The sequence below is a fragment of the Solanum stenotomum genome, chromosome 2 (assembly GCF_019186545.1).
Source record: "Solanum stenotomum isolate F172 chromosome 2, ASM1918654v1, whole genome shotgun sequence".
NCBI lineage: Eukaryota > Viridiplantae > Streptophyta > Magnoliopsida > Solanales > Solanaceae > Solanum > Solanum stenotomum.
This window is the reverse complement of record NC_064283.1, coordinates 34,995,136-35,010,896: the sequence shown is the minus strand read 5'-3', so window position 1 is coordinate 35,010,896 and position 15,761 is coordinate 34,995,136. Positions and strand designations below refer to the sequence as shown.

At 38.2% G+C, this 15,761-nt stretch overlaps 1 protein-coding gene across 1 annotated transcript; it reads right to left on the bottom strand.

Annotated features, from left to right (window-relative positions):
• Nucleotides 1–7,701: 7,701 nt before the first annotated feature.
• LOC125855935 (uncharacterized mitochondrial protein AtMg00810-like) lies at nt 7,702–8,472 on the bottom strand. The gene is made up of 2 exons (XM_049535580.1): nt 8,276–8,472; nt 7,702–8,197 (listed from the first exon to the last, which is right to left on the bottom strand). The coding sequence occupies exons 1-2, from the start codon at nt 8,470–8,472 to the stop codon at nt 7,702–7,704; spliced, it is 693 nt and encodes a 230-aa protein (XP_049391537.1).
• Nucleotides 8,473–15,761: the final 7,289 nt, after the last annotated feature.

Here is a 15,761-nt window from a genome sequence, read left to right as displayed (position 1 = left end):
CCGGCGGATTTTGTGATCCTTGACTGTGAGGTTGATTTTGAGGTTCCCATCATCCTTGGGAGACCATTTCTTGCCACAGGGCGTGCGTTGGTTGATATGGAAAAGGGACAGATGAAGTTCAGACTGAACAATGAAGAAGCAACTTTCAATATCTGTAGATCCATGAAGCAGAATGGTGAGCTACAAACAGTATCTGCTATAACTTACAGAGTGGAGAGTGGGTCAGAAGTGCAAATTGAAGAGCGATTAGGTGTTGAGGCACTAGCAGCAGTCATGATGAATTTTGGTAGTGATGGTATTGAAGAATATGATGAGTTGGTAGCCGCACTTGATAAGTGTGAATACCGGTCCAAACCAAAGAAGTATGAGCTAGACATGAAGAATCGCGAGTCCCCACCCACAAGACCATCTATTGTGGAGGCACCGAAATTGGAGCTTAAAGCTCTACCACCACACTTGAGGTATGTATATTTAGGCGAAGAGAATACTTTGCCGGTCATCATTGCAGCAGATTTGAATGCAAGGCAAGTAGAGTGCTTGGTGACTGTATTAAAGAGGTTCAAGCGAGCGATTGGGTGGACTATTGCAGATATTATTGGGATCCCCCCCGGTATCTGTTCTCACAAAATCCAACTCATGCCAGATCATAAGCCCAGTGTTGAGCACCAGAGAAGATTAAATCCACCTATGCAAGAGGTAGTCAAAAAGGAGATCATCAAGTGGCTGGATGCGGGAGTTATTTATCCCATCTCAGATAGTAATTGGGTATGTCCTGTGCAGTGTGTACCAAAGAAAGGTGGTATGACTGTGGTTCCAAATGAACGAAATGAGCTTGTTCCAATGAGGCCTGTCACTGGATGGAGAGTTTGCATGGATTATCGGAAGCTGAATGCGTGGACAGAGAAAGACCACTTTCCTATGCCATTCATGGACCAGATGTTAGATAGGCTTGCAGGCAAGGGTTGGTATTGTTTTCTTGATGGGTATTCGGGCTACAATCAAATTTCTATAGCTCCTGAAGACCAAGAGAAGACCACCTTCACTTGCCCATATGGGACTTTTGCTTTCAAACGGATGCCATTCGGATTGTGCAATGCTCCAGCGACCTTCCAGAGATGTATGATGTCGATATTTTCTGATATGGTGGAGGACACTATTGAAGTGTTCATGGATGATTTTTCAGTTGTAGGTGATTCGTTTGATCATTGTCTAGAACATCTGGCCGAGGTGCTCAAAAGATGTGAAGACTGCAACTTGGTGCTGAATTGGGAGAAATGTCATTTCATGGTAAAAGAAGGTATAGTGTTGGGTCATCGAATTTCAGAGAAAGGTATTGAGGTTGATAGAGCTAAAGTTGAGGTAATAGAAAAGCTTCCACCACCCATCTCTGTAAAAGGTGTTAGAAGTTTTCTTGGGCATGCAGGTTTTTATAGGAGATTCATCAAAGATTTCTCAAAAATTGCACATCCCTTGTGCAAACTGCTCGAGAAGGAGAATAAGTTCTGCTTTGATGATGCTTGTCTTAGAGCATTTGGAGAGTTGAAGGAAAAGTTGGTTACAGCACCTATCATTATTTCACCAGATTGGGAACAACCGTTTGAGGTAATGTGTGATGCGAGTGGAGTGGCGCTTGGTGTAGTATTGGGTCAAAGGCGTGAGAAAATTCTTCACCCTATTTACTATGCTAGCAAAGCTCTGAATGTGGCCCAGAAGAATTATACAGTGACCGAACAAGAACTTCTTGCGGTGGTTTTTGCATTCGAAAAATTTCGTTCCTACTTGCTTGGTACTAAGGTCATCGTGCATACTGACCATTCTGCATTGAGGTATTTGATGGCGAAAAAGGATGCAAAACCACGATTGATCAGATGGGTATTGTTGCTGCAAGAGTTTGATTTTGTGGTAAAAGATAGAAAGGGAACCGAAAATCAAGTTGCCGACCACTTGTCCAGATTAGAGGAAGAGGCCATGCTAAAGCTTGGAGATAGGGCTGAAATTAATGATGCGTTTCCAGATGAACAGGTATTGGCTGCTTCTAATGATTTGATTCCTTGGTTCGCAGACTTTGCTAATTATTTGGCAAGCGACATTGTGCCACCCGATTTGTCTTTTCACCAAAGAAAGAAATTTATGCATGATGTGAAGAAATTCTTTTGGGATGAACCTTATTTGTATCGTAGTTGTGCTGATGGGATTATTCGTCGCTGTGTGCCTGAGGTTGAAATGCTGAGTGTACTTGAAGCATGTCATTCATCACCCGTTGGTGGGCATCATAGTGGTATTCGGACTGCACATAAGATTTTGCAGTGTGGGTACTACTGGCCTACCATCCACCAAGATGCTCATGATTTCGCCAAGTCTTGTGATCGGTGCCAAAGAGATGGAGGAATTTCAAAGAGACAAGAGCTCCCTATGAATCCCATATTGGTGATCGAATTGTTTGATGTATGGGGCATTGATTTCATGGGCCCATTTGTGAGTTCATATGGGATGAAGTATATTCTGGTCGCGGTTGATTATGTATCGAAGTGGGTGGAAGCAGTAGCACTCCCCAACAACGAAGGTAAAAGTGTCACCGCATTCTTGAAAAAGAATATCTTCTCCAGATTTGGTACACCAAGGGCTATTATTAGCGATGGAGGCTCTCACTTTTGTAACAAGTTGTTCAAAACACTACTTGAGAAATATGGTGTCCGTCACAATGTAGCCACTCCTTATCATCCACAGACTAGCGGTCAAGTTGAGGTGTCCAACAGAGAAATAAAGCAGATATTGGCGAAGACTGTGAACGCCAATCGAACTGATTGGTCAAGGAAGCTTGATGATGCTCTATGGGCATATCGCACTGCATACAAGACCCCCATAGGTATGTCGCCTTACCAACTTGTATATGGGAAGTCTTGTCATTTACCAGTAGAGTTAGAGCACAAAGCTATGTGGGCAATGAAGAAGTTAAATTTGGATTGGGGCACTGCATCTAATAAAAGGGTGAATGACTTGAATGTGCTTGATGAGTTTCGCCTAAAAGCTTATGAAAGTTCAGCCTTATACAAAGAGAAGATGAAGAGGTATCATGATCAAAGAATTGAAAAGCGAAAATTTGTGGTTGGTGATCTTGCGCTGCTATTCAACTCTAGGTTGCGCCTGTTTCCAGACAAACTCAAGTCCAAGTGGACCGGGCCATTTGTGCTCACAAAAGTGCTCTCGCATGGAGCAGTTGAGCTTGAAAATAAGGATGGAACAAGGTTTGTGGTGAACGGGCAAATGATCAAGGTCTATCTAGGAAATGCTGAAACTGTGCAAGAAGTGATTGAGGCCTGGAATCTTGATAAAGTCTGAGTAATCAAGACACCTACGTCGTGCCGCGACGTTAAATCAAGTGCTGCTTGGGAGGCAACCCAAGATGTACAATCTGGCCAACGATAGGGTTCTGTTTTCCATTTAGTAGTTTAGCTTTCTTTGATTACTTGCGTCTTTGTATCAATGTAGGTTGGTGCTTCAGTGTTTTCGTTCTTAGTGTTGGCTAGAAGTAATATAGGATCCGCGTCTAATAAGTTTCCAGAAAATGTAACAAAATAATAGCCTATTGGTTGCTACATGTGCAGGTGCACCACACAATAAATTTGCAGAAAATGGTCTGGTGCAGAGATCTACGGATCCCATCGACGGTTCGTCGATTGATCCACGGACCATCAATGGTATCCGTAGATCCCAGGTAAGTCCCTAAATTTGTCCAAGTATAATAGTGCTCTACGGTCCCGATCTACGGATCGTAGATCGATTCACTTACAAGTTGTGTGTGTCTAGGGCCTTTTTATACTGGTTTTTATGTGTTTTTATCATGTTTTGCAGGAAAGGTGTTCAAGCGCGGAAGTGTAGAGACAACTGAAGGAAATGCAGAAAAAGGGCATCTACGGAAGTGATCTACGGACCGTAGGTCCATTCACGGTCCGTAGGTTATGACCGTAGATCAGCAGACATGGTATTGAGGACAAATCAGGGAAATCTGACTAAGTGTGGAACCACGGTTCCCATTGACGGTCCGTAGATTGATCTACGGACCCTACTGTTGATCCGTAGAGTGATACTGCAAAGGTTCCAGTACCTGATTTTTGAAGATTCTAAGTATGGAGCTACGGAGGGGATTGACGGACCGTAGGTCGATCTACGGTCCGTACTGTTGGTCCGTTGTTTGCTTCAGAGAAGTTGATTTTTGGAAGCTGAAATATTTTCTAAGTCTCGATTGACGGAAGGGACTTACGGACCGTAGATCCATCGACGGTCTGTAAGTCGGTCTCGTGAATTGAAGATGCGCACCTGAACAAAACTTTCCTTAATTTGTTTCCTTTTGTATTTAGGTTTTGTTTTCTATAAATAGGACATGTAAACCTCGTTTTTGGGGGTTAGAGACTATTATTCTATTTTTGCTTTTTAACTTTGGAGATTAATTTGCAACTCTAGCAATTATTGATTTCCCAAGTTCGTTTTGAAGATTTTGGCTTTGCTATTCAAGTTCAATTTCTGGGTTTATTATTCTCTTTACGTAAGTTCATGATTTCTTCATCTACAATTATGAATTGAGTTCTTGCCAATATGAGTAACTAAATCCACAACTAGGGTTGTGGGAACCATGATCAATTAACAAAGTATGAAGAGTAAATAAGTAATTCTTGACTAGTATTTTGCATGCATTGATAATTCTTTCGTTTAGAAGTCTTTTTAACGGTGGCCAACGTTAGAACTCGCCTTGTTACTACTTGCCGAACCAAGGAGGTAATTAACAAGAAAAGAATTATCAACATAGATTTAGTGTGATACTATCTAATAGGCTAGTGTCGATTGGTGCGAAGTAATAACTAAGCCAAACATCGATTATGATGTCTAATATGAGGTAAAGGTAAGGGTTAGTAAATTATACACACGTAGCCGGACCAAGGTGCGGGGTGAAATTCTCTAGATGCCGTACCAAGGATTTAGAGATACCTAACTTATCACTTTGCATGTAATACACTAGAAAAAGATTGCTATTACTAGGATTACTGCGTTATGAGATTGTGGGGAATACGTATACCCTAGTTATTTCTCTTATCTTGATAACAACCAAAGTTGAGTTTGATTATTGATTACTTATTAAGTTCTTACTATTTGTTTCACACAAGCACAACCCCCATTTTATTACCTGTTTCTGGAAATAATTTGACTAATTGAATATAATTGTTGGTTAAAGTAACGTCTAAACCATTTTCCTCGTGGGATCGACCCCAACCTACAAGTTGGGTTCTTTACTTGATAACGATCGCTTATACTTCTGTAAGGAGGTGTAATTTGAGAGTATCAAAGGTTTCTAGTGACCCCGAGAACATGCTGTTTTTTTTCATCTGCTTGTCCACCCTTGTGCTTACATCTTGCCATATGCTAGAAAAATAAGAAAACAACATTAAAATTAGTCGTCAAATAAATCAATATTAGCAGATCTGAAAGGGAAACAATTCAAAGGAGGAAAGAAAACACATGCGCTACTTTACATTCACATGATCTTTTCTCATTTTTTAAAAAATGGAACTACTCTTAAGATGGAACTATACGTTTGTTCTTTCTCCGAAATTACTTTTGAGTTGTCATTGCTCCACATATAGGCTCTCTTTGTTATTTTTCTAGGTCATTCACAATACAACTCTCAAGTCAAATCAAAAATAAAAAATAAAAATAACTCCAACTATAGCGAGCTCAAACTTTGCACAAATAGAAAAAAATTGACAAATTCTAAAAGAACGAAAACCCACAAAAAGCTCCAGATGCACTACAGTACTACATCACACGGTCTAGTACATATACATTTTCAAAACATACATCATTATATAACACGAAATTAGGAACATGAAAGTGCAAAATTCTACCATAAATTACTCAAAAAGCAGAAAATGCACGATAAAAGAACTGGAAATAAAATAACCAACAGATTGTGACTACAAAAAACGTGAACTTGCAAAGAGAAAAAGAGAAAAGTGAGAAGAATAAAAATGGGAAAATCAATTTTCGAACAACCATGAGTAAATCAAACCAAATTAGTAACATGCAAGAATACAATCCTACAACAATGCATTCAAAAATCATAAAATCAAATAAATACAAAATATAACTAGAAACAAATTAGGAATTGAAGGATAAAAATAGTTATTTTACAATCATCACACTTAATACAAGCAATCTTTGAAGAGAAAAAAACAGATGCAGAAAAAGCGAAAAAAGACTCACCCGTTTCAAGATGAACAGAGAAAGGGATAGAGATGATTATACTTTGCAAAGAGAAAGACAATTTATTTTTATCAAAAGCAGAGGTAATTTCAGTTCCTTACACGTGGATATAAAGCAACTATTGCCAATAAAAATGGGCCAGACAGAGCAAAAAATTTAAAGGCTTTCACTGTACACTATAGAATGCTTATAGAAAAAGAGAAAGTAGTACAATTTAACTTGCTTTTGGGACAATTTTCTTATGCTATGTTAGTCCTCTCCAATAAAAAGAGAAAGTAGTACAATTTAACTTGCTTTTGGTACAATTTTCTTATGCTATGTTAGTCCTCTCCAATTGTGCCTTCTAAATAAGGGTAATATACTTATTCTTGAATTTCAAGCTATGTGAAATTTAATTAATATTTTTGAAATATTCTTTTATGTTGTAAAACAAGAGGAAAAACAAGAATACACAAACAATAAAGGGAGACAAATGGTGATGGAAAGTATAAAGTGGAGAATATTATTTAATCTCTTCAAGTGTTCTCTTTCACAAAGGTGAAACATACCCTTTTATAGGATTTAGAAATCACCCATTTACAAAGTTAAACAAAATACGTTAGAAGCTCTTTAAGTGATACATTAAATGGGACATTACGTTACGTGTAGATTGAAAAGAAACATCCACACAATTAAATGGATTTGTAACACTCCCCTTGGATGTTTATAGATAATGTGCCTCGTTAAAATATTACTAAGAAAAACCCAGTGGGAAAAAGCCTAGTAAAGGAAAAAGAGTGCACACATCTTGTAATACGCCTTGAGTGTTGCCTCATTAAAAACCTTACCAAGAAATTCCAATGGGACAAAACCTTGGATAAGGAAAAAAGAGTACAACGCGTATTTTACTCCCTCTGATGAAAACTTAATTTGATATCTTAGAGATGACACATTCCAATCTTATATCTTAGCTTCTTAAATGTTGACGTTGGAAATGCCTTAGTGAATAAATCTGCAAGATTATCACTCGAACGAATCTATTGAACATTTATCTCATCGTTTTGTTGAAGATCATGTGTGAAAAAGAACTTAGGTGAAATATGTTTTGTTTGGTCTCCTTTGATGTATCATCCCTTTAATTGAGCTATGCAAGCAACATTATATTCATACAATATTATTGTAGTCTTTGTTTGACAGAAAGACCACATACTTGTAAAATGTGTTGAGTAATTTATGTCAACCATACACATTCTCGATTGGCTTAATGAATGACTATTATCTCTGTATGATGTGAAGAAGTAGCAACTATTGTTTGTTTCATCGAACGCCATGATATAAATATACCTTCATATGTGAATAATTAAATAGCCTGTTTAAGATCGGGTTTTATGTGAGTCAGACAAATAGCCAGCATCTGCATAACCGATCAATTCTGACTTGGATGCATTAGAATACAATAATTTCATATCAATTGTTCCTTGAAGATATATGAATATATGTTTTACACATTTCCAATAGTTTCTTGTTGGACATGAGCTGAATCTCACTAATAAACTTATTGCGAAATAAAATATATGGTCGGGTAATATTGGCAAGGTATATTAATGTCCCAATAACACTGAGATATGGAGTTTCATCACCAAGAAACTCTTCATCCTTTTCTTGAGGTTGGAATGGATTTTTATTTCTGTCAAGAAATTTCACAACAATCGGGATACTCAATGGGTATAATTTATCCATGTAAAATCGCTTCAAAATCTTTTCAGTATATGTTGATTGATGGATATATATTCCATTTGTCAAATGTTCAATCTGAAGGCCAAGATAAAATTTGGTCTTACCAAGATCTTTCATTTCAAAATCTTTCTTCAAACACTCAACAACTTTTGAAAGCTCTTTAGGAGTTCCAATGATGTTCAAGTCATCAACATAAACATATATTACTAGAAATTCAGATTTTGACCTTCATATAAAAATACAAGGACAAATAGGGTCATTCTTATACCCATCTTTTAGCAAATATTCGCTAAGATGATTATACCACATTCGCCTTGACTGTTTCAATCCATATAAGGATTTCTGAAGCTTTATTGAACAACTTTCTTTTGAATTTTTATATGCTTCAGGCCCTTTTAGTGCTTCAGGAATTTTCATAAAAATATTGTGGTCTAGTGAGCCATATAAATAGGCTGTGACAACGTCCATTAGATGCATTTCAAACTTTTCATTAACTGCCATATTTATTAGATACCTAAAGGTAATTTCATCTACCACAGCAGAAGACGTCTCCTCATAATCAATGCCTAGCCTTTGCGAAAATTCTTGTGCCACAAGTCGTGCTTTATATCTTACGACTTTACTAGGGGTGGGCGTTCGATTCTTCGATTCGGTTTTTTGGTTTTCGATTTTAGAAAAGTGCTCACCGTATATTAAACTAAACTAATTCGGTTCGATTCAGTTTTTTCTACTTCGGTTCGATTTAGTTCGGTGTTTTTAAATCGGTTTTCAGTGTGAATGAAAAGTAAAATAAGGATAAAGTATAAGATACTTAGAAATTTAAAACTATGTTAAGGAATGATGCGTATTAGCGTGGAACACTTATTGTGCTAACTAAAAGACTATATTTGTCTTTATCAAAAACATTGTGCCTCCAACAATTTAGAAAAACAAGTATGAAGATGGTTCCTTTACATAATGTACATTGGTAGAAATATGTTTGAGTTTCTCTTGGAAATTAATATTTCAAGTTAACTATTGAATTATACATTTGGTGTTACTTTGATTTGTTCATGAATGATTTAATTGTTGATTGAATTTTTAATTTTTAGTTAAGCGAATTCCCATATATATATAAATATTTTAGTTTTAATTTTTTTTAATAAAAGTTCAGTTTTTTGGTGCACCGAAGTTTTGAGACCCTTACACCGAACATCGAATCGAAGAACCAAACTTTCGAAAAGTTAACACCGACACTGAACCGAAAAACTGAAGAACCGAATTAGTTCGATTTGATTCGGTTTTCCGGTATTTATGCCCACCTCTAGACTTTACCATTTTTATTGTGTTTTCACACAAAAACTTATTTGTGCCCCACTGGCTTGACACCTGAAGGTGTTCGGACAATTGGTCCAAAAATTTCATGTTTTTCAAGTGAAGCCAATTCTGTTTGAATTGCTTCCTTCCATTTTGACCAATCATTTCTCTGTCTACATTCATTGACAAATCTTGGTTCTAAATCCTCATCTTGTTGCATTATTTCAATTGCAACATTATAGGCAAAAATATTATCCACCACAATATTATTTCGATTCCACCTTTTTCTCATCGAGACATAATTTATTGAGATTTCCTCATTCCCATAATTTTCAGGTGCATAGACCTCCTTAGTGGTGTCATTATTTATTATGTCTCGGAGCTCTTCATGAGCAATTGCCTCCATATTATGATCATCTTGATCATTTATTCCTTTTCTTTTTCAAGGATTTTTATCCTTGGAACCAATTGGTCTACCACGTTTTAAGCATGGTTTAGACTCATTTTCCTTAACATTTTGTCCTACTAGGACATCAACTTGAACTTGAGCATTAGCCATTGGGATATCTGATTTAGTAACTCATGGGAGGTTAGTAAATGCATCCGGCAATTAATTTACAATATTTTGCAAATAAATCATCTTTTGAAATTCTTGCTCATATTGATTTGTTCGAGGATCTAAATGAGACACTGAAAGTGAATTCCAATCTATCTCATTTCCCAACTGTTTTTGTTCTCCCCCTAATATTGGGTATATTGATTAATCAAAATGACAATCAGCAAACCTTGCCGTAAATAAATCTCCAGTTCTAGGTTCTAAATATTTTATAATAGAATGAGATTCATACCCAACATATATCCCAACCTTCTTTGGGGACCCATCTTTCTTTGGTGTGATGGAGCAATTGGAACATATACCGCATAACCAAAGATTCTAAGATGGGAAATGGTTGGCTCCGGACCAAAAACCAATTGTAATGGGGAGATGTCATGATAACTGGTTGGCTTTATGTGCACAAGTGTTGCTGTATACAAAATAACATGCCCCCATACTGAAATAAACAACTTTGTCCTCATCAATAATGGTCTAGCTATCAATTTAAAATGTTTAATCAATGACTCTGCTAAATCATTTTGAGTATGAACATGTGCAACGGGATGTTCAACTGTTATTCCAGTGGACAAACAATAATTGTTAAATGTTTGAGATGTAAACTAATGAGTCCACGATTTGGACTCATTTAGGACTTTATTTTAATAGATTTAGTGTCCTCAAATGCATATTTTATGGCAATAATTGATGTAAATCTTTGATTTTCAGGTATTTGGATTGAGGAACAAAACATGGACACTAATGAGCAAAAAGGAACAAGGCAACTGAAAGAACGAAGAAAAAAAGGCCTGAGGATTGCCTAAACCACTGGGTGAGTCGCCGAATGGCCATGGTCTCGCTTAATGTTCCAGTGTGCCAAGCCCTGAAGGAAAAAATCAAGTCGATGATAGAAATGAGCAGTCGGCGAGTCAGCGAATGATTTCACGATGCAGTGCTATATTGCCCAAAGTTATAGAACTTGAAGTTGCTGAAGGCCAAAATGGAACTGACCAAAGGGCGGATCGCCGAGTGGATCGGCGATCCTGACTTATTGCGCCGAATGGTCCTTCGCAACACATTTTTGGCGACTATAAATACATGTTTGAATTTTTAGTTTAGTATCATATTGTATCAAATTTTTATCTAGTTTTTCATTATTGTTCAGTTTTCAAGTTAGAGAGCTTAGAACTAAGTTTTTAGACAATATTTCCTTAGCTTTGAAGATTTGAAGATTTCCATTTCTGAGAAATTGGAAGTGGGTATTGAAGATTCTTCATCTTAGACCTTTGTAAAGACAATGTTAATCTTACCTAGTTGATGGAAACACAATTTGGTAACGATTTCTATCTTTTTATGATGTCTAGCTAAAACCCCAATTCTTGGGATGTGATTATGTGATTATGGGTTGATTTAGTTGCTGGGTATTGTTAATTGATAGTGTAAATGTTGTTTAAAAGTGATTTCATTCAGTAGTTGTGGGTTAATTTAAAGGGTTGTAGTTGCAAATGCAACTCAAACTTTGTGCTTTTGGCTTGCTCGAGAGAGAGGTTTTACAACCAAGATTACTAATTTGATGGTCTGTGGGTATTGGGTTGTCATGGGTTTAGCTCAAGAGAGTGATCAAAATCCTTTTCCACACATTCAGCTCGAGAGAATGAATGGATTAAAGCATAGGTTGTTCTTAATTGCTGCTTATTGGTGTTCGAGAGAAACCAATTTGATTCGGGGTAAATTGTTCGAGAGAAAGTTTATCCCCACTAAAGTCTAGCTTATTCACTAATTCACAACTATTCATCATTGATTGCAATCACCCATTTGTCTGCCTTATCCCATAATCCAATCGCAACCCAAGAACCCGTCTCCATACTTGTTATTTTCGTGTTATTTGCTGTTATAGCTGATAGTTGAACCCAAATCCCCCTGTTATTTGACACTTATGTCACCCCAAACTTGAACCATGCTTTTATTCGTAAATATTTTTACCTATGATTGACTTGAGCATATTCATGCCTTTCTATTGATTCTCAAATACGTACCAATCCCTTGGGACGCGACCCCAACTCACTTAGTTTGGTTATATTACTAACTAATGATTGTTGACGCTTAGTATTGGATGAAGTGTCTTTTAAATGTTATTAATCAAAATGGCGCCACTGGCAGGGAGTGGTGTTACTTGAGAATTTTTGGTTAAGTTGAATTTTGTTCTTGTTAGTCATAGTTGAACTTACTTAATTTTAGTTTTGTTTTGCTTGTTTGTGTTTTGAAATTGGAAGTATGAGTATGAACGACAGCAATGGCAGCCAAGTAGGCCATCAAGATGACATTGGTAACCTCAACGATGTCAACGAGCCTAACGCTAATAACCCCCATCTTATGAGTGGTATTGGTGCCATTCGCTTGCCCCAGCTGAAGGGAATACGGTGTTCCATATCACAAGTACTATGTTGTAGCTCTTGCAATTGAATGGGTTGTTCGGTGGTTTGGCTCATAAGGATCCCCATGAGTATATTAGAAACTTTGTGGATGTATGCTAATCGTTCTCCTGCAAGAACATATATCAAGAGTTGATCTGGTTGAGGTTGTTCTCGTACTCTTTGATGGGAGAAGTGTGTAAGTGGCTAGCTGAATTGCCACGTGAATCAATCACTTCGTGGGAGGAGTTAGTCACCGCATTGCAAGTGCGATTTTTCCCTCCTTCAAAGATGATGACTCTTCGAGATAACATTCAGAGCTTCAAGCGTCTAGAGGGCGAGCCAGTTCATGAAACTTGGCTATGATTAAAGAAGTTGGTGCTTCAATTCCCAACTCATGGCTTGCCTGATAACGTGTTGCGTATTTTTATCGGAGCCTTGACTCGGTAAACAAGGGTGTTGCTGACCAACTTTCTCCAGGAGGTTTGATGCAGCAACCTTATGTGATAGCGACTCATCTCTTGGATGGCATGACTACCATAAACCGGGTGTGGTACAACTGTGAAGATCAGGTCTCCTATCTTATGTTTAAATTGACCAAGGAACAGATGGAGAAAGACCAAGATAGGGACCAGAACATGGAAAAGACCATGACACAACTTGACATTTTGTCTAAAAATGTCATGAGGCTGGTGCTCGAAGTGTCAATGCCATGGGTGTTGGGTGTGCTAATCTAGAGGAGTCCAAATTTGAGGCCTTGTATAATGAAGAGGTGAATTTCCTAGCCACCTAAGGTGGTGGTTATCGTTCAAACTACCCGAGGTAGGGTGGTAACTAAGGTTGGAATAGGGATGAAGGTTGGAAGGATCGCGATCGAGAATGGAGGGACCGTAATCCAAATTGGAGGAATGGGGAGAAGGATAGGTATATGCCTCCCCATGAGCACCAAAAGCCAAAGGATTCAGAAGGTTGCCAGTCTGAGGATATGCTTTCTCGTATCCTCAACAAAGTTGAAGGGTCATACAAGATTTTAAAGGAAATAAAAAAAAATGTGTCGATCCTTAGCCAAGACTGTTACCTCCCATTCAGTATCAATCAAGCAGTTGGAGATCCAAATGGGTCATATCTCGTCTTATCTGAACTCGAGACAGCAAGAGGGTTCTCCAAGTAATACTATGGCTAACCCCAAGAATGAGGTTAAGTGTGGACTTGTGTCGTACCGCGACGTTAACTAAGGCACTGCTTGGGAGGCAACCCAAGTTTTATTTTCATTCTTTTTAATTTTGAAATAATGGTGTGTTGAATGTGCAGGTCAAAGTGTAGAAAGTGGTTGAAAAGTGCAGGTTGGTGAGCTAAAGGTCTAGTCGACGCGTCGCCGAAGAGGTCGGCGAACCCGACTTGGACCACTGTTAGACTCAAGATAATTTTAATTTGGAGTCTGTAAAACTCGGCGATCCCAGCAGCAACTTGGCGAATTGTCGACCAGGTCGGCGATCGCGATCTAGTCCACCGTTTGGACCCCCACATTAACTGGAGGTCCTATAAAACTCGGTGAGGTAAGTGACCACTTGGCATGTCATCGAGTGGGTCGGTGAGCACGACTAATGTCGCCGAATGGGCAAGAACTGGACGGTTTTTAAAAGGCCAAAGGTTTAAACTTCCAACTCTTTCACTTTCCCTCACTTTTGAATCTTCCCAAACTTACACCCGCACATTAGTTTCTATATTCTTGCATTTTTAGAGTGTTTGAGTCGTTGATCGTGTGTTCAGAGTGTATTACATTGCCGCCTAGCATTTCAATATCATTTTAATCGACATATAAAGATGGTTTTCTGAACCCTGAGCTTACTTTTAGCATCTTGAACTCATTTGTAATGATTTTATCTTAGTGATATATGCTGGGCCTCTCTGATCTTTGAGGGGGTAAGAGTTGGTTCACATCCTCACATGAGTCGTGGTACTCAAGCCATGAATCATCCTTTTCAACAAATGACTGAATTCTTCCACCACATGGCTGAATCAATGCATGATCCCAACGTGATTAACTTTGAGAAAATGAGAAAAATGCGTGGAGTGGAGTTTGAAGGCAGTGTTGATCCAACTGATGCTGAACAATGGCTGGAGCGCATGGAGAGGGTGTTTGAGCAGTTGTAGTGCTCAGATGTTGCCAAATTTAAGTATGCTATTTCACTATTACAAAAAGATGCTTACGATTGGTGGGTAAGTGTTCTGAATGCCAAGGTACAATCTCTCAATCTTACTTGGGATGATTTTCTTAAGGAATTTTGTATGAAGTATGTCCCACTTCTTATTGTGATGTAAAGAGAAAGGAATTTTTGAATTTAAGGCAACGAGGCATGTCTATTACTGAGTACTAAAAGAAGTTTCTAAGGCTCTCTTATTATGCTGGCGGTATTATTAAAGAGGAAAAGGACAAGTGCAGAAAATTTGAAGACGGCTTAAATGATTCAATTAGGAAGAACGTGGTGATCCTACAACATGAGAACTTTTGTAAGTTAGTTTCTGCTGCTTTTACTTGGGAACAACTTGATAAAGAAGAAGATAGTAGAAATGAAAGCAAATTCCGAAAGCCTAGATCAGATTTTAGAGGTTCATCCAAAAGGGGAAGGCTTGATGATTGTAAGGCTGGTAGTGTTAATGGGCCACCTCAACAAAAGCAAAACAGATCAGATTTTTTTACAGCTAGCACCCCAAATTATGTCCAAGGCATGCCTCGCGTTCCCACTTGTCCACAATGTGGAAAAACCCATTATGGTACTTGCAGGAGAGCTTCTAGTGCATGTTTCCATTGTGGGAGCTTTGATCATAAAGTGAAGGATTGTCCTAATCCTAATAATGCTCCTTCCTTGAATTTGAAGGCTCAGTTCATAAGCCTTCTATTAATCTTCCTCAAACTAATAGAGGTGCAAGATCTAAAAACACCCAAGCAGCGGGTGTAAGTGGAGCTAATAATGCTAGTGGACCAAGGGCTACTGTACGCGTTTATGCTATGAGGCAGAGGGATAATCAAGAGCGGCAAGACGTGGTTGTCGGTAAATTTCACTTATTTGGCTTATGTGTGTTTACACTGTTTGATCCTGGGTTCTACACATTCCTATATTTGGTCATCACTTGTTCTTCCTGAAAACGTGAAATCTGTGAGACTTAATTATGATGTGCTGGTTGAAAGTTCTATGGGCTATCAAGTTGTGTGTCATCGAATTTACCAAGATTGTCCCTTCGTGATTCAAGACCGGCCTAGTCTTCCCTGCTGATTTGATAGAAATGCCCTTCAAGGATTTTGATGTTATATCGGAATGTATTGACTTTATAAATATCATGCAGTGGTAGATTGTAGGTCAAAGCATGTGACTTTTAAAGATCCTACATTTTCACACATCATTGTACAAGGTGAAAGATCATTGACATCTAGTATTATATCTGCGGCCTTGGCAAGAAAGTGGATGTGTCAAGGTTGTGGGGCATACCTT

Excerpts from the sequence above, each read along its gene's own strand:
- LOC125855935 (XM_049535580.1), bottom strand. The coding sequence starts at position 8,472 with ATGGCAGTTAATGAAAAGTTTGAAATGCATCTAATGGACGTTGTCACA. Across the intron at positions 8,198-8,275 it reads AAACAGTCAAGGCGAATGTG|GTCAAAATCTGAATTTCTAG; the intron begins GTATAATCATCT and ends TTTTATATGAAG.